The sequence below is a fragment of the Coloeus monedula genome (genome assembly GCF_965178545.1).
Source record: "Coloeus monedula genome assembly, chromosome: 25".
Taxonomy (NCBI): Eukaryota; Metazoa; Chordata; class Aves; order Passeriformes; family Corvidae; genus Coloeus; species Coloeus monedula.
Genome location: NC_138805.1, coordinates 6,730,134 through 6,752,853, shown reverse-complemented (window position 1 = coordinate 6,752,853; position 22,720 = coordinate 6,730,134). Strand labels below are relative to the sequence as shown.

At 53.7% G+C, this 22,720-nt stretch overlaps 1 protein-coding gene across 3 annotated transcripts in view; it reads right to left on the bottom strand.

The window, feature by feature from the left end:
- The window catches only part of BCL9L (BCL9 like), a gene marked incomplete at its 5' end in the record, with an annotated part of 46,891 nt that extends 26,918 nt beyond the window's left edge, over positions 1-19,973 (bottom strand). Inside the window, one exon of one of the 3 annotated variants that reach the window (XM_082296991.1) lies at positions 19,953-19,973. In XM_082296991.1, coding sequence (XP_082153117.1) covers positions 19,953-19,973 — 21 coding nt within the window. Of the gene's footprint in view, positions 1-19,050; positions 19,182-19,952 lie in introns of those variants that run through there. The other 2 variants (XM_082296990.1, XM_082296992.1) reach the window with 2 other exon arrangements.
- Between the last annotated feature and the right edge of the window lie 2,747 nt (positions 19,974-22,720).

The following is a 22,720-nucleotide window of genomic DNA, read 5'->3' as shown; positions in this document are numbered from 1 at the left end:
TTGCAATCCAGCTAGGCAAGGACTGAAAAATAACACCAACTAGGACAAAACTGAACTGACAAGTCTTGTTTCCTTCTCTCTGGCAAAACCAAAAGGGTAAGTACCAGGATCAAGTAGACATCCACTAACACAGACAATTTCCAAAAGCACTGCACACAAAAAGTTCCCGTACCGGGTCAGGTCCCCAGTGTGCTCCATGTGTGGTGGAAAACAATGGTATCCACTTCAGCATCTGGCCACAGGTGCCAGCAAACTGCAGACCACTATATTCCTTTCCAAACCATTCCTCTTCTTCTTCTGTCTTGGATGGTTGCTGAGTGAATGACCACAAGGAAGTTTAAGGAAAAAGGGTGGCTCTGTCAGGCACAGTGATTCCATCAGAGAGACACTCAGGTATCGCTACAGAGCTCTCCTCTCCCCCCACTTCCTCAAGCCCACGGGCATAAGCTCTTAAGAGATGGGAAAGGAAAGACAACTGATGACAGGCTGAGGACTAGGCACAAGGCAGGAGATACATCCCCAGCATCCTCCTGACCTCAAAGCTCCCCTTACCGCCCACCAAACACGCAGGATCCATTACCCTCTACTAATTTCCAGTCCCAGAAATCTCTGCCAACACCAGATCCCAGCACTGCTTCTCACTTTTCCTCACCTCTTCTGTCCTGCTGCCACAATTCCTGTATGAACCGCAGATGTCTGCACACTGCAGCACTTTCACAGCCACCTCCAGCTTTACCATATAGCTGACCATCAAAGATGGCCAGCAGCCATCAGAGAAGAGGTGGGGGCACAACTACATGTGCAGAGACATACCTCTTGGGGAATAATATAGCTATTGTTCCCCTCATGTCTGCATTCCCCATGTGACATGTGGCAAAGAGGCTCAGCCTTACCAGCAACTTGTGGGTACCTTTCCCCACTGTGTTTTCAAGCCTCTTTGTCCATCTTTCAGTTCCCTTCATTTCAACAGAGCAAAATATTGTGAAGGACTTATTTTGCCTTTTAACATTTCTTAGCCCATCACATCCTTGCTAAAATAAAAAACATTAAATCAGTTTCTCCCCTTCCCCACCTTTGCTGCCTCAGAAGTATGTCCTGCGATTATGTTGTGATATGTGACAGAGGAAGCAGCAAACTAGTTCAGACCAATGTGGGTATCCTCAGCTACTGCATGGCTCACAGCAGGCAGCCAGCTGCTCACTCTCATGCAGCCCCCTTGCTGAAGTACATGGAAGCCAGAGTCAGACTGAAGAATCTGCTGTATTGTATGCAGTTGAAAGAGCAAAAATCAACATAGAAATTAAGAAAATCTGTCTCTGAAGCCAACTGGCCAATTAGCATCTGAAAACTTCTCACTGGAGGAGCCTCCTTTATTTACAGCTCAGTAAGTTTTACTTCTGTGGGGTGCCATATGCTCCAGCACCCAGTGACCCACTGGGAGCTGAGACACACATTGAGATCCCATGACTTGCCACGATCTGTCACACAGTTCAGGCTGGAACACAGGCTTGCCACAAGGAAGGAGAGAAGGAGCAGAGTGAGTACTTGGATCACACCTGCTTCACCCCCTGCGCCATCTCCTCTCCACCCTGGGGAATGGGTCACAAGGCTGCCCACAGATGGGGCTACAGAATTTGGATGCCTAAGAAGGAACAATGTTGATGGCCAAACCACAGGCCACAGCAAGAAAACCACCCCTTGGGCTCCTGTCCTCAGGATACAGGCATCATAAGCAACCCAACAGCACGAGGTGCCTGAAACCTGGCCAGCTGCCCATGCAGAGTGCCAGCAGAGCAGCCGAACACCCCTGCTTCCCCCTTGACAAAAGAGCATCTTTCCCCTCTACAAGATGTTGGCTATTCACAGAGGAGTGTTGGCTCCCATCTTCCCAGTGGAAGAGACAACTTCAGGGCACATTTCAACCAGACCATCTCTATACCACAGCAGCCAGGAGCATTGGTAAACACTTCCCCCTCCTCCCAGGCAGCATCACTGTGAGCAGAAGCAAGAAGGCAAAGCCAGGCTGCCCTCCTGCACCTTCTCTCCCTAGGCTGGTTCTGAAAATAAAAACCAGCTTCCACTTGTCCCAGCCCCAAGAGAGAATGAAGCAGAAAGAGGTTTGTTGTAAATACATGAAACTGTCGCTAAGTGAAGGAGAAAAAAAATCCAGGGGGAAGGGGGCTGGAACAAGGGAGGGGACAAAACCGCATTTTTACTTCTGGTGGCCAGCCAGCTGACTGACTCAGCCAATTTGGTCGCTTGCCATATAGATTTAAAAACAAAACCAAGCCTCAGAGAGAGGAGAGAAGGGGATTCGGATGAACGTGCTTTTTTCTTGTGTATCGAGTAAATCCTAGACCGGCCCAAGACACGTTTAGGAAAATGACTTCCCTGCCTCATTGTGCCCAGAGGTGCAGCACAGGTCTGCTGGTGCCAGTGCCAGTGCAGTGTGAGACTCCCGCTAAGGCACTTTGCTCCTGGCAAACCACTGGGTCTGGAAAAGAAGTGCAGTGAAAGCCTAAGGCTCCAGGGCTACCCTCAGAGCTGGTTTCCTCCAGCTACCTCAAGGGCTAGGGACTTCGGTCTGGGTCCCCAGGCACATGTCACCTGCCTGATGGGTGGCATGGCCAAGGCTAAGGTGACCTGCTCCATTCAATGTGTCCCACATCTGCTGGGAAGAAAGCTGTGGAGTCTAGACTGCCTGCTGCTGCTCTTGGGCCATGGGCTACGGCTGCATTCTGTGGGCACCTCCTCACCTTTGCCTGCTCCTCACCAGAGGAATGTGCACAGGCAGTGGGAGGAGCAGGGAAGAGGTTGTTTTGAAATACCAGCTCCCATTTTATTTATCTGGCTCCCACAGTGCCCATGGCATGGTAGCCACTTGTAACGAGTGTTCTGTTCCCAAAGTACTGTACAAACAAAAACACGTGCTCCCCACACCCTTTGCAGCAACTCAACATGCTGGCATGTTCAGCACCAGACAGGCAGTGCTCACTGCTCCACGCCAACTCGGCTCTTCCATACAACTGAATGGTCACAAAATCCTATGTGAATAAGCAGTTCTTGGCAGTCTGCAGCTGCAGCAGTCATTACAAACACTAGCTGGTGAAGGAAGCCTCGTGAGCCTCCCACGCAGTGATCTCCCATAGAAACTGGCCAGCCTCCCTGGCAATTAATCCGTCGCTCACTGCAGGGAGTGCAGACAGAATAAGTTACCTAAGGAGCTGACGACAGGTAAGTGCAAAACCTGCTCCTGTTCCCATTTCAAGATAGCAGAACTGAGGCAAAGAAAAACCAAGGCCCTGTCCATAGCTGCCTTAGCCATCAGCAAGGCCAAGAAGAAAACCTTTGCCCTTTGGTTCCCAGTCCCCAGCATGGACACTAAGACAACACTGAAATGTGGTCCATCAGCAGAGCCCCACTGGCTGCATGGGGGCTCAGAAGAGGGGTGCAGATGTGTACCCCACAAGTGGGGGAAGCAGGTGCAGGATTTCCCCAGGGATTGCTGCAGCAAGGTACCCAGGGAGGTTGCTGCTGCCTGCACTGGCTCATGCAGGAAGCAGACAGACACAAGTACAGCAGCCAAGCCGGATGGGACCCGCTGCTGCAGGGTGAGGGGCACTGCTCATGAACCAGTGGCTGGAGCTCTCCCCAGCCTTCAGCCTTCCCCAAAAAGGCCTGCCTCACCTTTTAGAGGTGTTTTGGGCTTGAGTAGGAGAAGCACAACGTGGGGCTGGGGACAGGGTAGGGGAACGACAGGCAGAGGTTTGCAGTGAGCTAAAAGAGGAGATTTAATAACTGTCGGGAAAAATGGCTGCTTTATTGCAGGCAGCTTGTAAACCCTGGAGCCTGAAGGTCTGGGAGTAATTTCTCCCTCCCACGTGCTGGGCTCAGTTTGTACTGGGGGTCAGAGGCCAGTGCTTTTCCAAAGCATTCTGGGACAGATGCCAACTGGAGCAGGCTGCTCAACACCACTCCTGCAGCAGGGCCTGGGCTTTGAGCAGCAGGCTGGAGCCACTATTAACCCTTTGCAGGCTGATTTCTCCCTTCCCCCATTCCTGGCTCCATCCTTCCAGTGCAGGGAAGACAGCTGCTGCAGGCCCACTGGGGCCACCCCACACGAGTCTGGGCTAGGGAGGCCACTGGCCTCCCAAAAGGGCCAGCTGGTGCTTCAGTGTTGCCTGGGGCCTGTGCTTAGCTCCCCCGTGTGCTGGCTCAGCCTGCTCCTGACCCACTAGTGACAGAGTCCTGTGCTTGCAGGCCCAGTCCAGGAGCTGGACTCCTTGCAGAGGAAAACAAGAGCCCAGAAGGGTGACAGCCAAGCACTTGGGGAAAAGTCTTGTACCAATCTTGGCACAGAGAGAATGGTAACTCATAAATGCACTCAGCACCACCAGAGAAGGGAGAAGAGCCAGGTACTACTCTCCTTGAGCCCAGCAACAGTCCCTGCAGTTCATATGCCTGCACCTGCCATGCCACTTCCCTCCAGGAAGCCTTTGGGCACACAGTCACAACCAGAGGCACTAACCATGGCACTCACAGGAGAGAGCACTCCTGTGGCCAGCGTCCTGCTAGACCCTTGGCACCCCTTCCCTGCTCAAAGGAAGGATGTCCTCCCTAGCAATCTCCTCGGCCCTGGTGCTCCCTCTGTCTCTAATTATCAGTGCTTTCTTCTCAGGATAACATTGTGCCCAGCTGCCTTCCCCTGCACTCCCGCACTGATCTCCCGGGAGAGGCAACAATTGGCCTCACACAGCACCTTCTGCTTCTCCTCAGCATTGGGTAAACACCAGAACCTACCAGTCCTTGCTGGTGACACCCCTATTCCCCAGTGGGGGCTTTAAAGGCTGCCTGCCAGAGCCCTCTTACCTCCTTAGCTGTCTCCTCCTAGGCTCTGGGAAGGGCTCTAGATGGCTGGGGGAGCCATGGCTTTGCTGTGTCACCCCTGAGTTGCAGCAGCTCTGGATCACCTGTGCAGGCAAGAGCATGGCTTCCTGCAGCATTTCAGCTTCCCCTCTCAGGGATGTGTGTGAGTGTTTCTGGCCTGCAGCCCAGCCCCTCTGCCCCCATCCCACTGAGTATTTGACCGCACAAAAAGAAGAGAGCTCAAAGCTGTTTCTCAGTGGCATCTCTCATCTCCCTCTCAAACACATGCCTCATCCTTTCCTTGCTTTACCTCCTTCATGCTCAGCGCCACACCAATAAGGAGAAGGGGCCTGTGGCTACTGCCCAGGCAGATAGCACACCCAAGCACTCGACTTGGGTCTGGCTGCTGGATCTGCTCCAGGCTCTTTCCCTCCGTGCAGCAGCACTGGGCCCAGTTGCCACAGACTGGCACCCAGAAGTGTGCCGACAGGTGTACCAGGGCCCTTTGCCGGTGACACCACAGAGCCTTGGCCCTGATTGCCATGCAGCCCCTGGTCTCACTGCTCGCTGTCAGCCAGACACCCTGTCCCATAGCTCCCAACTCTGTGCCACATCCATCACAGGTATTCAGATGATTTTGCAGGCTCCTCCAGCAGCATTTACATGCCATCCACACAGCTCTCCCACTACCACTTCTGACACCAGATGCAGCCATGGGCCACAGCCTTACTAGCTAAACAGGGGGGCCAGAACCTACTGTCAACTGTGTGCCAAGCAATACTCCTCCACCTTACACCAAGCTTCCTCCAAGCTGCCTGGGGGGATCTGGCTGCGCCTCTGCACTCCTCCACCGCAAAGATGGTCACAATGAAGATGATGATCCCTTCTCCCTCCAAACACAGAGTTGTGCCTTCTTGTCTAAATCACTTCAAATTGTGCTCACATCTTTCTGGATCCATGTACAAAATGGCAAATTTCCCCACTGGCTTTGTTAATCCCATCTTTCCAAGCTCCTGTTTACGTGTCCCACCTGCAATCCCTCCAGCTCCTTCTTCTAAAACTGCCTTTACAGTCAGAGCTGCTGAGTCCTCTTTCATCCTCTACCATCTCTTCTGACTAATCCATGTACCTTGGCCCTCCTTCTGGGCATTCCCTGAGATCACAGACAGGCATTGCCTTCATGCTCCCAGCTGCTGCTTCACTGGTTTCAGGAGAAAGGAGTTTGCTACGCTTCTCGTGCCTACTTCATTAAATCCTTCCGCTCCATCCCTCCCAGCTCCTCTGCTCTCCAGAGAAGTCCCCAGGCTAGAAGCACACAAGATGCAGCCAGGGCATCTTGGCAACTGTGGCTTAGGGGACTGCCTGGGCTTGGGGTAAAGATCTCTTAGGTTACTGCCACACCTTCTGGTGCAAAACACTAATACCCACAGATGGGAACCTGGTGCAGCAGCACTGAGAGACTGAACCCACAGAAATGCCACTTTGCCAGGTGCTTCCTACTGCCAAGATGGCAGGACTATCAAGCCTGGGGGTTATTCTCAGGGGACAGAAACCCACAGCCCTGTGGCTGTCTACAGCCAAGGACCACATAATACCACTACTTGGCCAGAGCAGAAAGAAACAAAGCTCCTGTCTCCTGGAAGGGGCCACATGAATACCTGCAAAAGTGAACTTTGCCTCCCTTAGCTGCACATGACACACTCAAGCCACACACCGGTGCAAAGCATCCAGCTCTGGCACCAGGGCTGCAGTTCACAGCTGACCTTGCCACATCTGCTCCAGTCAAACGGCTCCAAGCTTTTTGCCCCAGACTTCGTGCCTGCCTCAGGCACTGGCTGGAGCCCCGCCAAAGAGAGGGCTGCCTGTTTGAATCATGAGCCAGAACCCGGTAAGCATCACCTTTAATAAGCCTTTCTCCTCCATCAGGCACCCTGATTTTTTTCAGCTATGGTCTTGTGAAGCAGAAGGCTGCTTGGAGCCAAGCCAGCATGAGGGAAACCACCATTTCAAGGTCCTGCGAAGGTGCCTGTAAGAGCAGAAGGGAGCTTTGGTCGGGTGTGTGGGGGGTGATGCAAAGAGCAGGCTGTTTGCTGGGAAGCTGCTGCCGCTTGCCAGGAGGCAGTGGGGGAGGAGGCAGCAGATGTCCGCAGACAGCATTTGCTGAGAGCCTGCAGCGCTCCAGCCCAGAGAGGAGAGGAAGGCAGCGGCTGGTACCACTGCTGCTGCACTGTAATGGAACAGGACAAACACGACAGGGTCCACCTAAAAGCTTATGTTGCTTTACCCTCTGATAACCACTACTTCAGTGATGGGAAGTGGGAGTCCTGGCACCTCAGCTGGGGTTGGAGGAAGACTTCAGGATGACTGCTGAGAGACCTCAAATGCAGGAGAAAAAACCCCTGTCATGAAAACTGCAAGACCCTTCTTGCCCTGGAAGCAGTGGCAGCTGCAAACCCCAGCACAGCTGTTGTGCTGGGGCCAAGTCTGTCTACAGGGGCCTGGGCGAAGGCAGCGTGCCACAGCCCATGAGCTGCCTTTATTCCTGGCATATGCAACAGCTGGACACTCAGAGTGAGAGCCCAGACAAGTGCCTAAGGGTGGATGCACAGCAGAAAGAGGAAGAGAGACCAGCTCTGGCTGCAGCCTCCCCCTTTGAGCACTGGAGCCAAATGGGGACACTCCTTTTGCCCCCCCTCTCTTTGCAAATGGAGGACACTGAACAAGACCACCAGCGCCATGGCAGTCAGCCCGTGAGCCCAATCCCAGCCACACTGCTTTTGTTGCAAGCATGAGTTGCCAGTGACGCTCCAAGTCAGCCCACGTGGTTCTCATTTCCTGCCTCTGGGCAGGGGATGTTGGCTTTCTCCCCATCCCACAGCAGTGAGGCTGACCAGAGGAGCTCTACAACCAGCAGCTACCTTGCAACCATCCCTCTCCCATGGGTTTTGTCCTGAACCCGAGATGTGGTCAGCCGAGTAGCATTGGGTCTGACAAGTCATACAATGATGGGAAGCAGCACCTTAGATAATTGGTCCCTTGGCACTGGGACCCCCGAGGGCAGTGGCAGGTCCCAGGCAAGGCATCCTACCATCAGAGAGGATCCTGACCATCACCAGTGACCACAAGACTCTCACTCAATCACTGCCCAGACTGTTCAATGGGATCTGAAGATCCCCAGAAAAATTGGCAATTGCCCATTTTAGACTGAGAGGAACTGACTTCACCCAGAGGGTTATCTTTGACTCATTAAGCAGTACCATCCACAGGCTTGTTCAGATGAAATCAAGCAGTTCCTGGGTTCTTCCTGCAGCATACTGAAATGCAGTCTGGCACTTGGGGTCCACTTGAGTCCTTTTAAAATAAAAATTAATTGATATGCAAATCAGACATGGCATTAGACTAGTCTACTGGCCAAGGGCGAAGCACAGATTCCTTACTGTTTCAATGCTACAATCCCAACTCCCCCACATCCCTCCTCCTTTCCGAGTCCAGGGTGAGCCATTAGCCACAGCTCACCAGAGCAGGGAGGACCCCACAGACACGCACCTTGTGTGCAAAGGAGAGCCTGGATGCTCCTCTTGAGCCAAGTCCCAGCTTTGCCTTATCCCCTCCCTGATCATCAGCACATCATGTCTGGCAGAAGCACTGCTGGGCTCTCACCTCACACTGAGCCACTTGCACATGATCTGAGGTGAAGTACGGGCACATCAATACCTGTGCCCATTGGGGAGGCAAGAAGGTAGCAAGAGAAGTAGGAGCCTGACTTCCTGGAGTATTTGCTATTGGGATTCTTCTGTCAGCTTCCAAGAAAGATCAATTCTTTGCATACCCCCGGTAGCTTTTCTGAAAACACTGCCAACAGCCACCATAGCCCCAGCTACTGGACCACACACAGACAGAAACAGCCACAGATCAAACAGTGAAAGAGCAGCCACCCAATATGCTCAGGACCAAGTCTTGGAGGAAGGACAATGCCAAAACATGGCATTACTCTTGGATATGCTCACCTCTTCTCTCTCCGCTTCCAACTAACTAACCACCAGCCACAGTTACCCTCTTCTGCAGTATTGTTTCAACCCGAGGCTGGGCAAAGCAATTAACTTCTCCATCTGGTTGCAGTGAGATGAATATAAATGTCATCACCCAGACAGGAATCAGCAGCCCTGAGCGACATCAACATTGTCCCTTTCCAGTGAAAGAGCTCAGAACATGGCACTGCCAGCATCAACCTCAGAAACAGAAATCCCAGGGTAGTTAGTTTGCTTCACTGGTGTTAAACCTACCCACTGTGGACCTCCATGGGCCCCTCCAAGGGCCTCTAGGCTGCTACTTGGAGTTCTGGGGAAAGGACTTATCAATGGTAGCCTATTATTGCAACAGCATCAGAAAAATGCCTGGGGCTCTTATAGTATGGTGGAAAAAAAAGGAAGACCAAACCCTACTAATATAAGGAATACATTTTAATCAGACTAGGACTTTGTGAAATTGCTTTTGATTAAAAAGCATAATAAACTAAATTATAAACATTTGCCACCAGTAGCTGAGTCTCCGAATATTCTGAAATCGCAAGGTGGGGTGAGAAGCAACTGCTTACAGGTAAGGTCCTGACCACACAAGCAGGTGGAAAAATCACTCTTCTCACTAAAATAACACATCAGGGCTAAAATTATATCAAGATATTTGCAAATGGCTGGACACTTCTTTGCTGAAGCTCTGCTTTAGGCAAAGCACCTCTTCTTTTATCAACAAGATGTTTGCAATTTCAATTCATGAAACTGACTTTTTGGTTTTGGGTTTTGGAGCGGCTTTTATTTGCTTTGGTGGTTTTTTTGGTTTTGGGTTTTTTTTTTAAGAGAATGAGGAGCAAAAAACTCACATTGCATTCTCCAAGGGAGGTGGGCAGTCTAGGCAGATCATTACTGAACCTCTGACCTGTGGAAATGTGTTGGGAGGAGAGGTGCTACAGACTGAAGCACAGCCATGCCCCTGCACTTATCTGTGCTCCCTTTGGGTTTGTACTGTTCTGACGGCAAACAGGACAAGCAGAGCTTGGTCTTTTCTTTCACAATGTCAAGTTCACATGAAACAGGAGTCCCCACTGAAAATTAGGAAACTAATTAAAGAGTACAAAAACCATCCATTTCAGCCATTCTAAACCATATATATGCAGATGGCATCACAGAAATAAATAACAATAAAGTATTTAACTATTTTTTCAATAGCGTCTCCAGCAGCTTCCCACACATTTTGAGCTCTGAGAACGAGCTGGGACGGAGAAGCTCATCACTGTGAGAAGCCAACAGGAGGGCCACTCTCAAAATTCCCAGCAGCAGAGTGAAGGTGCTTGGCCTCTCCTGCCAGATGTAATCTCAGCTTCTGTGCATGAGCCCCGAGAAAGGAAAGGGGATATATCACTCATTTCTCAGGTGGAGGAGGGGACACAGCCATGAGGAGGTGCTTTTTCTCCTGTCCAAAACAGCAGAAAGCAGAGGATGGGTAGAGCGATGAAAAAAGGGAGAGTAGGGCACAATTCTGGTGCCTGCATCCCACTCTTAGGGCTACCAGGCCTGCACAGGCTGCCAAATCAAATAGCTATCCAGAGCCACACTCCTGACAAGTGTAATGGGCAAAGCCCTCAAAGCAGGACCAGTGTGAGGCGCCTTCCACCTAGAGCAATCACTGCTCATGTCTGATGCTCATCCACAACGACTGGCAGCAGCTGATGCCTATGGATCACACAGAAACCTCGACCCCTCCCACTGGAGAAGTTCCACAACTCCCCAGGCTGCTGTGTTTTTACAGGCTCCAACCAAGAACCCCATCCCAGTCTCCACAGATACGTTTTCACCATTGGAAAGGGATCTGGAACACTTGGAGGGCATGCAAGGAGGATGGCAAGGACCAGCCTGTACCCTCAGTGCCTCTCCAGACAGAAGTACTTGTTGAGAGATCTATGACATCACTGGTGGGCTCTCCTGAAGGAAACCAGACAAATGCAAGGGCAGACTTTCAGCACCTCACCAAGGGGGAGTTTACCCAAAACAGAGGGCTCCTTGCTCCCTTCTCAGCACCATCTTATAAAGGGAAGGCAAGCAAGTCACCATTTATTTTGGGTCCCAGTTTCTCCTTCTGTAACATGGTTTCTCATCCAAAGGGAGAAATGACACAAGACTATCCCTCCAGGGTAAAAACATCGTGCTGGCAGCACCTGCATTCATACACCCCTATGCCCACAACACTCTGCCTGGGCGCTGTGCTATCCCCTGATAAGGAAACCACCAGCACAGCACCCGGTGGCAATCCTTCCCCCGAGCCTTGGGGACCGACATGCAGCACGTCCACGTGGCCTGCGACCACAGTAGAAATAAAACCATCGCCATTCAGAAAAAGCGTAATTAGTGAAAATTAAACAGCCAGTGGCTATGCTGGCAGCTAGAGGAAAGACACAGACCACCACCTCCCTGCAGCAAAGGAGTCACTGCTTCCTGTGTCCATGGTGCATCCACCAAGTGCCCTGCAGGTCTCGCCCCCACTGTGCCCACTACAGGAAGATCACCGAGTCCGCTCACCCTGATCACTAGAAAGTGTATGTACCGCCACATACAAAATCCTTCCTGTCTTCTCTTCCAAACTCATCTCACCCTCTCTCAACTGGGACCCCCTCATAAAAGTAAGAAGAGACAGGCCTTTCCTGGCATTTCCTTTTTCTGAAAAGGCTGTAAAATTTTCCAAGCATAGCCAAAGCCAGAGCAAAGTTTGTCAGGAGCTCAGCTCGTTAGGCGGCTGCTCAAGGAGCCCCGCGGGAGGCGCAGGCTGCATAATTCAAAACATCTTGGACCTTGGAAAAGAAAATAGAAACCAGGCTGTGAGAATGAGGGGGGCAGCTCCAGCTCCAGTGTAACCCCTGCTCTGGGAGCGCCCCATCTGCAGAGCTCAAGCGGAGCCACGGCCCCAGCAGAGGTGCTGTGGCCAGCCCAAGTGGAGCTGGCACCAGGCGGAGGAAATTCCAAGCCTGTTGCTTCTGGCAGCCACACCGGGCCCTGGCTAGAACCTCGGCAACCTGGAAACCGGCTACTCAGCAATTTTCTTGCCATCCAGAGGACTTGGTCTGAACCACAGTTTCACTTCCCCCTCCCTGCCCAAGAGGCAGGGAACACCAGAGGCAAAGAAACATTTGCTCAAAAGCTGTCATGACCAAAGCCCCCCCAAAACCACTCTGCTCTGGGAGGACAGTCTGGAGCTGCTGCTATCACCCCCACCCCCCCATTGCATGTGGGGGCGGGCAAAACAGAGGAAACTTGCTTGGACCAGCCCTAGGTCTCCCCGATTCCTTTTGCTCTTTGCCAGAGGAAAGTTCAAACAAGGCTGCACAGAGGCAGGACACAGGCAGCTTTCAGCCCAGCCTAACTGCCATGCTTGAGGCTTGCCTGTGGCCGGACCTGCTCCATTCAGGCCCTGTCTGGCCCAATCCTCTGCTACAGATCAGTGCTGGAACAAATCCTGCCAAGGAAGTGGTGAAAGCTCCAGTGCTGCAGGGGTTTCCACAGCCTTGGCCAGCTTGATGTTGAGAAGAGTTGACCAGAGATGCAGCCTTTCTGCTCAGTTACTACCCTTCAGAGCTCCCCATCCAGCTCCTCCCCACCCTGAGCAGGAAGACCTACAGTGTGGGTTGTTGGGACCCTTGCTTTTTATTAGCCACCTTTTTATAAACCAGCATTCTCTCCCAGCTGCAGCCTTTCCAGAGGCCTGAAGCCCAGCATGGCAACAGAATGAAGCAACACTGGAGCCCCTGCCCATCTGAAGGGGAGTACAGCTATTCATTGATACACAGCTATTTAGCAGGATCTTCCTGCCAAAGAGCATATTATGATTTTATTTTTCTATTAGGAAGACTGCAATTATCCAGAGTCCCTGCCTGCAGAACCAGGCAACTGATGCAGACCTGATCAGACAGGTACCATGCCCTGGGTGCCAAATCAAGGAAGACCATTCATGAAGCAAAGTTTAGCGGGGGATACACTGCAAGCAGAGAGAAACAGGACCCTTAATGTAAACCCTTAAGAGAAAGTTGGGTATGGCCCTCCAAACAAAGGCACAGCATTCTTGGAGAGCAGCATTTCCTTGCAGGGTGAACACTGGACAAGGACCACGGTGCTCCCTGGAGTATCAGAAGCTCCACTCAGTAGCCAAGGACACAGTTTGCAACTTGGCTGTAATCACACAAGTCATAGCTTTCTAGCTTTGGCTGGGCAAATCCTGCTGGAAAACTCAAAGATGCACCGAGCACTGAAGATACCTCAAGAGAGGAGTTCCTGACCTCAGAAGAGTAGAAAACCCTGCTTATGCCTTGAATAGGAGGCTGAGACCCAGAGAGGCAGCAGAGTAGGAGTGTTGAGCAGGAGTTGGGAATTCTGGCTTCTGTCCCTAGCTCTGCCACATATTCCCTTCCTGTCTTTGGTTAAGTCACTTCCTTTCACTTTTCCTCCTAGCCTTTATTTCAGAGGTAAAAAAAAAGAAAGCCCTTGCTTCTGCAGAGTGCTTAAAACCTCTTCTATCCTGTGACAGGGCAGAAGATTGCTGTGGCCAGAGGCTGCAAGACACCCAGCGTGCAGAAGCCACGCTGCTCGCACAAACCCCAGCGGAGCCTGGCATTTCCTGTGCTTACATTTTGAGAAGCAGAGAGTCTGTAAACAGGCAGTGCCACAGAGCATCTTCTACACAAACCATATCCTGGCCCACTGCTCTTCTCAGCCACAGGAGCAGGAGGTGAGCAAGGAAAAGGAAAGCTGCTCAGCTGACCTATGACAGAAAGAGCAGTGCAACTGAAGCACACCATTGCTCTGGACAGCACACCTTGCAAGGAGGTGGCTGTCAAACCAGTAACAGCAAGGATGGGGAAGATCCAGCAATATCAGGGTTAAAAGGAAAAAAAACCACAGCAAAATAAAACTGCAAAAAACCAACCCAAGCAGCACCCTGAAGAGGCACAATGATGCAGACGGGCCTGAGGAGCACAGCTTTCCTGCTCCCTAGCAGATCCATCCTGTGGCCTCCCACATACTTTGGGAAGAAAGAAGACGAGTAGGCATAGGCAGGAACAAGGAGCACTCTGTGGTTTTGCTCAGTATTTCAGTCCATCTCTCACTTAGGAGGAGCTCTGCTTCGCTTTCCAAGTCTCGCCCTCTCTGGCACAGATCACAAACCTGGCTTCTGGCCCAGGACTTGGCTCCAGCAGCGCTCATCACCAAACAGGGTGACGCCCCACCTCTGGGCACACTGCATAGTGCAGTCCTAAAGCCATCTTGAGGCTATTACCCCAGCATCAGAAGAGGCTCCCCATTATCCCCCAGCTGGGGTTCCAGGCATCCCGAGTCGCAGCTGAAAAACCCAACACCCAAACACAGCTCCAGTTCTTTGGGGGAAGAAAAACCCAGCATCAAAGTGCTGTTTTCTCTAGTGGCTCCAGCTGAAGCTGCCAGACAAGCTGCCCACATTGGGGAAGTCCTGTCTCCCAAAGATGCCCAGGCATAGCTTGCATGTTCCTCTGTCTGGAGCTGCCCAGAACGATGCAGCAGGATGATGCCAAGTGAAGGCACTGTCCTCCCATCACAGGCAGTGGAAAAGGGGCTGGAAACCACTGCCTGATGCACCCATCTGACAATTCAGCAAGGATACCAGGATACAGGGAAGCCACTTGTGCTCAGACACCAGACCACCTCTTCATAAAGGGCTGAACACTGACTGTGCCCAACATGGACACACACACAGTGAGAGGAGAACAGATTCACGCTTCTCTCTTCAGGGTACTGCAGCCCATCATCCTCACACTGCTTTCTCCAGTGCAGGGTTGTAGCTGGCATCAAGGCAACCCTGTCCATTTTGGAGTCGTATTGTCTTAGATGCTCCGATCCCATGCTTTGGAAGAAGAGCAGCAGGAGCATCAGGTCCAGGCTCAAGCAAGCAGGACTTGGAGCCAGTCAGGATGCCCAACAGCAGCACACCCATTTCCAAGGCTTGGTACAGGCTTCGGATAGCCATGCCAAGACGACCCATGCTCCATCTTCCTGCCACACCATGGCCCAGGCTGCCCTGGGGACCAATAAGCACTTATCTGCCAGCCAAGGATGCAGGGAGCAAGCAGGACTCCTGACAAGCTGCCCCTTCACAGCATGGCTTTCTCTTAAATCAGAAGCAGGTGCCAGTTAGAACTAATTGCCTCCTCTACACTAGATCCTGCTGAGTATAACCCTGTGGCAACTGCAAATGCCATCATGAACTGGTCCCAGTTAGAACAAAATCTGTCACCCTCTCCACCTTTGAGTTTCATGGAAGATCAGGTAGGAAGAAAACAAAACCAGTTCCCAGGAAGGGTCTGGTGCTAAGTAGATGACCTGCAATAGCCACCAGGGAAGAAGGAAGGGTGCCTCTCCTCCATGCCAAGAGGTTTGACTGGTGCTGCCTCCCCGGGAGAGGCTGATGAAGTGCAAAATACAGCAACAGAAACCATGCCCACCAATCTCCAGTAACAGTTCCTGGGTACCTTCCACTCAGGGCTGCCAGGGGCAGTGAAGAAAGGAAGCCAAACCAAAACAGCTAAGACCGGCCCATTGGAAATCAGCACACAACTTCAAAACAGAAGTCAAAAAGAATTGAGGAATATCTCTGTGGCCATCCTCACGATCTGCACCACACAGAGCTGCTGAAGATGCACAACTGAGAAGCAAAGCCACCACAACACTTCCTAGGCCCCTCGCTCCAGGACGGGGAGTTTCAGCACTGTGAGAAACCTCATAGGGTAGCTGAATCTCATGGAGAACAACTACACAAAGTCAGAATCCGCAACTCCCGCCACCCTCTGGAAACACAGGACCACACACGAGATCACCAGAAAATGCATTTGCCAGTCAACATCTTCCTGGGAGGAAAGGAGAGCTGACTGACACCAAGTCCTGACCGGCATTAAGATTCTGATTTTCCAGAAGAGTTGTGTTGGCAATCCTCCTTGCACTTCTCTGATACAGCTTAAATAACACTGACAAAATATTGCTGCATCTGTACATCATATCACTATGATATCTCTACCCTGCATTATATTATATATCCATGCATCTACATACCACGTTTCCTGTTAAAAATGTCAAAAGTAGTCAAACACAGCACAAGTCTCCTAGGTGCCCTCTCTCCCATGCCCCCCCTCACCCCCCCCCCCCCACCCACCCTGTTCCTCTGTCCAGGGCACTAGCATGATGCTGGGTCTCTGCCAAAAGAGCAACAGCACGAGGAAAATGACATTTTCAGAGTAAGCTCTGGGCTTCTGCCTGGCTAAGGCTGTTGGGGGACAGCCGACATCCCTGGGAGGAGGCAGTGACAGAAGCTCAGGAGCAGGCTCACAGGTGGAACAGACCGCTGATGCATTCTCAGACAGGAACAGCAAACTTGTGCTTTTCCACAGGGGACTTATTCTCCCAGAAGAGACCAGCTTGAGAGATCTGTCGGTCAGGGTATTTAAAACTGGATGGAGCCCTAAGGAATTAAGAGCTGGAGGCCAGCCTGTGCCATCTCCAGGAAATGACTAGACCTGAGCAGATTAAAACCCATTACAGCAGCACATCTGGACATCTGAGGAATACAGACACATCCTCGAGTGCTTTGACCGCTAAGAACTTTCCCTCCTAGCAGCAGCAGGGCAAAGAAGCAAGGGTTATCCTGATGCCAATTCTGAACTGGACACTGTACTGACAAGAGACGGGGCTGAAAGAGACAGAAAACAATCCCAGGACCCATCTTGGGACTCTGAAACCAGCTGAAGATGACCAGAGTAACAAAGAGCAACATCTCCACAGCAGTAAGAAACAGCCACTGGTTGGGACACAGCTGATGCTCCCCACAGAGAACCAAGAGCCTCCTCTACAGCTACCCCTCCTTTCCACATCCCTCCACACAGCAAGCGCTGCCAGAAGGGAAAGCACTCACAGTGTTCAGCAGGAGAGAACAGCAGTGGAGAAAAGAAAAACCGAAGTTTTTTTCTCTCCAAAACAGCAAGTATGGAGGGCACGATGCCAGCTGGGTTGACAACTCGATAGAAAAGTCAAAGGCTGAGTTGAGCTCGGACCTCAGAAACTCCAGACCAGTATGAGCAAAGTCCACAGCTTGCAAGCTGGAGTTAGCCTGGAACTAAAGTGCAACTCCAGCACATCCTTGGCAGCTGCCCTGGAGCAGCATAGCCCAGTGAGCTTGCTATGTCCAGCTCTGTGATGGCCCAGTTGCTTCATGCAGCTATCTGTCCCCTCTGTCACACAGTGGCCAGAGAGCCACCTTCCAACAGCAACACAGTGAGATGAAAAAGGGCTTTAAAGTACAAAACACAACTCTTTTACTTTCTTCAGCTGAACAACTGTGGTTTCTAGTTTTTTAAGCAGGCTTTTCTTTAATTGCTGCCTGTTTATTTCTTTCCGGTGGTGGGGATCTGGAAAGAGAAAACGGACTTTCAAGGGCAGGGAGACATAGTAACACCTACAACACTGCACCGCAGAAAACACCATGAAATGGATTTTCTAGGTAATGAAGATGCAGGTCAGGGTGGTAATGAGCAACCAATCCCATCTACTCTGCTAAAATGGCAACACACACATTAAAAAACAAACAAAAAGGTTCTTCACCACTTAGGTTATGAATGCTCTGGAAAAAGTCCCAATGGAGCAGACAGCTGTTGTAGAGACAGCACACTGATACGCTCATCTTTCCACCAAGGAGAATCAGGCAACAACATCAACTTGGACATTTCTGCACTAGTACCAGCCTTGGGTGTGTATTACATACCCACGTGTGGTGGCAGCCAGCATTACCACAGCCACCAGAGTCAAAGGAGGTCTTGATTCAGCACCAACACAGCCTTGCCAAGTGACCTTGGGCAAATCACTTCCTTGGTGACTCACTGTTCTTATCCCTCCTGCCACCAAAGTAGCAAAGCAAGGCACACACACAACCCCTGTATGTGACTGATGGATGGAAGGAGCTGCGTGTCATTACTGCGTGCCTGGCATGAAACTGCATTTGGGCAGGGTAATGAGTGGTACCCACATTCGCAGAGCAGATCCTGCAGGTCAAGAGTGTGCAGCTAGGGCTCCTGTAGCATCACTCCACAGCCAAAGGTGCGTGGTTGTCCTCTGCGCTACGCCATCGGCAGCCCTTTGCCTGGCAGAGCCAGGACAAAACCGTATGCTGCCGCAGCCTGACACCCTGTCAAACGGAGCTGCCCCCAAGGCGTGCAGACGCCGCCGCACACAACAACACAACAGCCTGCCCTGTCATGTAACATTACTTATGTGTTCAGATATGCATCCTTCTCGCATTTCTATTCCAGCAAGTGGTTGCTAGCAGAGCGGGGCTGGAACAAGTTCACCACCTGCTAAAGACACGTCCCTAATACAATGCAGGGGAGGTTTTGTTACATCGGTTCCTCTCTGTGCACAAGGTATTTCTCTCATTTTCCTTCCAAGCCGACAACATGCCTGATTTATCTCAACAGGGAACCGAAGTCTATCGAGTAGAACACCGCAAAAAGAGGGGAGAGTCTCCCCTGATAGGATGGGCTCTGACAGGAGTATTTGTTTAAACCCCACGCGAAACGTGGCAAATTCCAATCCTCCGTGGGGCTTTAACAGCACCAGTAACGTCTTGCAAAATCCAGACCAGCTCCGGTAAAACCAGACGCAACCCGAGTAAGTTCTTTGCACCTAGAGAAAAGCCCCAGTCGAGGCACTTTTGTCCTCGAGGAATCGCCCGCGGCCGCAGCAGCAATGGGTGACAAGGACCTGGGAAGAGCGATCCCCGAGACGTGAGAGCGAATCGGGAAGGGTCCCGCGGACTAGGGGCAATGTCCAAGGCAAGCAGGGACACTGACAGCTCATCCCCAGCCGGCCGGACTCGGCGGGTAGGCCGAGCCGAGGCCGGCGCCGTCCCCCAGTCAAGTTATCGCCGCCCCCGGGAGCGGTGGTACGGCGGCTGGCCCGGAGTCTCCGGCTCGGACGGCGGCTGCCGGCTGCCCTTCCGTCCGGATGACAGCCCCGAGGCGGGCCCGGCTGCGCGGGGTAAGGGGTCGGTGCGGGGCCGGCGTGAAGCCCCGGCTCCCCCCCGGGGCGGAACAATGGGACGGCGGCTGCCCGGGCCCGGCGGGGCACTCACCTCGGCAGCGGCGGCGGAGCGGCTCAGGGTAGGCCAGGCGAGCCCGCCGGGGCGGCGCGGCGCGGCTCCGCGGGCTGCTGGGGGCCGGCCAGCGGCGCGGGGCCGGCGGCGCGGGCCGCGCTCATGGCTCGGCCGCCCGCCGCAGGGCGCGGGGTCGGGGCCGCTGCCGGCGGCGCCCCCCGCCCCGCCGCGCCGCTCCTTCCGCCGACCGAGCCGGCGGCTCCAGCCCGCGCCCGCCGGCGGGGGTGGACGTCCGGCCGCGGCGAGCCCCGGCTGCCCGCCCGGCCCCGGGCCCGGGCCGCGGACGGCTTCCCCGCGCTGCGGCGGGCGGCCGGGCGCGGGCGGCGGGGAGCGGAGCCGGCGGGCGCGGCGGCCCGGGCGCGGGCGGGGGCGCCGTGGCGAGGGCGAGGCGCTGCGGGCCGAGTGCTCCTTTCTCCGCCGGAGCCTGAATAATCATTTGGAGAAACAGGATCATTCACTTTCCTCCGAGCCGGAGCCCGGCGCTGCCCTGTCAAAATAAAAGCCCCGCGCGCCGATTAACCGCTTCCTGGTCGCGGGCGCCCCGCCGGCCGCCCAGCGACGCCGCCGGGGACCGGGATCGGCACCGCCGCCCGTCCCGGGCCTCCCGCGGCGAGCGGCCGGCGCCCTGCGAGTGGCCATCCAGGTGTCGCACACCCACGCGTCTCACAGACATGTACGCGATGGCACACGGGTCCCAGCACCTCCGGGACCTGCAGAACTGCATCCCAGTCCTCCCCGCGATAGCACGGGGGCTGCTCCTGCTGAACATCCTTCTGCCCTTTATCATCCGAAACACCGGCCCGCAAAGCCACCCGTTCTGCTCGGACCGACACCCCGCGTGTCCTTCTCTCGAGCCTCACTGTGGCGGGGAGGTCCCACACCTGATCCCCTCTTTGCCGCATCTCCCAGAGCCTGTGCGGAGTTGGACTTCGATGATCCTTGTGGGTCACTTCGAACTCAGGATATTTTGTAATTCTACGCACGAGGCACAAGGACTGGCTCCAGCACTTGGGAAGAGCAGCATGTTACTATTTTTACCAACAAGTTTTCCAGGCATTAACCACCCTCCTGCCCTGAACAACAGACTCCACGGACAGGAGCCGCACAGTGCACACGCATACCAGGCTGTGGAGGCAGCCTGCCCGCTCTTGGGCGATGCCACCAGCATCCTAACCAGGACGTGCCACCTTCCTGCCTGAAGCGCACCAACCGTCCAGGGGTGGGGCTGGGAGGAGAGGGCTGGAGGCAGGGACCACTTGGCAGCATCGCCAGAGTTGCAGAGCTCAAGGTGATGTGGGGACAAGCAATCCAGCTCCACTGACGGGAGGCGGCGGCCTCGGTTGAAAATTAACACAGACTCGCCCCTCTGCTCACACCCGCAGCGTCCGCACCGGGGCGGAGGAGCCGGCCTGCCCGGGGAGCGGAGGCGGGACCGGCGGCGGTGGGGGACAGCGATGAGAGACGGGGGTGGGGGCGGCACCCCCCAAAACCGGGGACGGCGCGCGGCAGCGCCCCCTGCCGGGGCGTGGGGACATCTCCCGGTGGGGCGGGGCAGCGAGCGCCTCGTCCCGCCCCGCGTGGGCGAGTCCCGGCACCGGCAGCAGCGGGGCTCTGCTCCCCACGGCCAGGCGAGGGGGGCTGGCGGCGAAACCCCGAACGTCCCCGTTCCCCACGGGCAGGTGAGGGGATGCGGCGGAGCCCTCCCGTTCCCCGCGGGCAGACGGTGCTGCAGCGAGGCCCAGCGAAGAGCAACGGCGGCGGCCGCCGCCGAAGGAGGGAGAGAGAAGCGCCGGCTGCTTCCAACACCAGCTGGAAGGACGCGACATCAGTCTTTGCAGGCGCCTCTTTGGCACCTGGCACAGGGTCGCTTCGCCCGTTTGCAGAAGTGCCTGTGGAAAGCACCCGAGGCCGAAGCAGACAGAAGGGGCGGGTTGCGGATGTTCCGGGTTTTACCTCGGAGGGCCGCAGTCTGCACGAGTGGGCAGGCACTGGGAACCCCTTTGCATCGAGCATCGTTTGCTTACACTAGCCACCCAAGAGACGTATACCCCTCCAGGGGAGTGCTGTGGCCATATATCTCCCTGCCTCTCTGCTGAGCTCCCAAATGTCTCATCAGCAAGCAGTGACATATTTTTTCACACTTTCATCCTTCCCAGTAGCAGCACTGGGCTCACGTCCCTGCAGACAGCATGCACAGGTGCAGTGGGTTAAAAATGGTGCCCAGCCACCACTATCTGGCATGACAACTCAGTGCCAGAGGCAGACAGGTAGCTCCTTCCCTCCAGCCAGGTGTGGTACACAGGGGACACATGGAACCACCTGTCCTCCAGGTCCTCTGGCTGCCTCTCTTCCCGCTCCTTCCCTGCAACCTTCTGGGCTTTCTACATTACAGCCCTTCACATCTCTCCCAGCCCGTGCACATGCAAGTGGCAAAGCAAGACTGGGAAAGGTCAGCAAGAGGACCAGTCGCTGCTGATTCAGCACTGAGCCTCTGCCTTTAATTAACATCTGCCGGGCTTGCTACCCTGCCTGCACTTGATGGCAACTTCCAGTCTCCCCCCTGCCCTCCTCTATCATTATGCCCACGCTAGGAGAGACAGGGGAGGAGATGGTGAAGCAGATTCCTTGGAGTTCCTGAAAGCCTTTCTCTGCCAAAGCCACGACCACCACGACAGCAGGTCATCCCAGGAGCTGCCTGGTACACCTCAGCAAGCCTCAGCCAAGATGCCCAGACTTGGCTGTTACATGTTCCTCCCTTGCATGGGGTTTTCCTGCCTTTGAACCACAAAACTTACACACAACATACAAAACTAGTCTCCCAAACTAGTTAAGGACCAAGAGGGAGCCATCTGTGACTCCAGCCTTCCCTGGGAAGAATTGGGACTGACCACCTACAAGCTCCTGACACATTCTACCTTTGTGGAATGCAGAGAATACAGGGCAACAGGGTCAGAAGGATTGGCCTTGTCCTGTCGTGTTTTGCCGACAAGGACGTGTGGAGTAGATGGGAGCCCGTCCTAAGCTATGTCCAAGGTTCTGGGACTTGTTCATTCCCATTGACTCTCCAGAACACCAGCCCTAAGCTCAGACCTTCACAAGACCCCTGTGGGCAAGGCTCTCATTACATTTAAGAATATGATTAATTAGGTCCAATTAACTATACTGGAATTAATTATGTGACTCACATTTAGCTGGAGCTGCCTCTTTGCAAAGCATTTCCCCAGTGGATCACTCCAGCAGATCCCCAGCAGAGACACCAGAGATAGAAGAGTCCAGACGAACTGTGCTGAAGGAAACGAGTCTGAGGCTGTGAAATGCCTGTTTTGGGAGCAGCTCTCTGTTTTGCTGATCCACGTAGCTATGGAGCAGGGAGCTGATGGCAGTCCAGCATTAAATCCACAGAACCTGGCACACAAATTCATCCTGTATTCTCCCACAGAAAGGCAATGGTCCAGCAAGAAGATGGAAGAGGCTATGTTGCTACTGCTGAGATAGACTCAGGCCTAAAAACATCTTTTCATCACTTCCCATGCCCCTCTCAGTCCTGCCCATCCCTATGCAGAGTCGTGGCCAGAGTGTCCTCTTCTTCTGCTCAGACACTGGCACAGATTCTATCCCACAGTCTCATGAGTCCTTGATGTGCCTCATC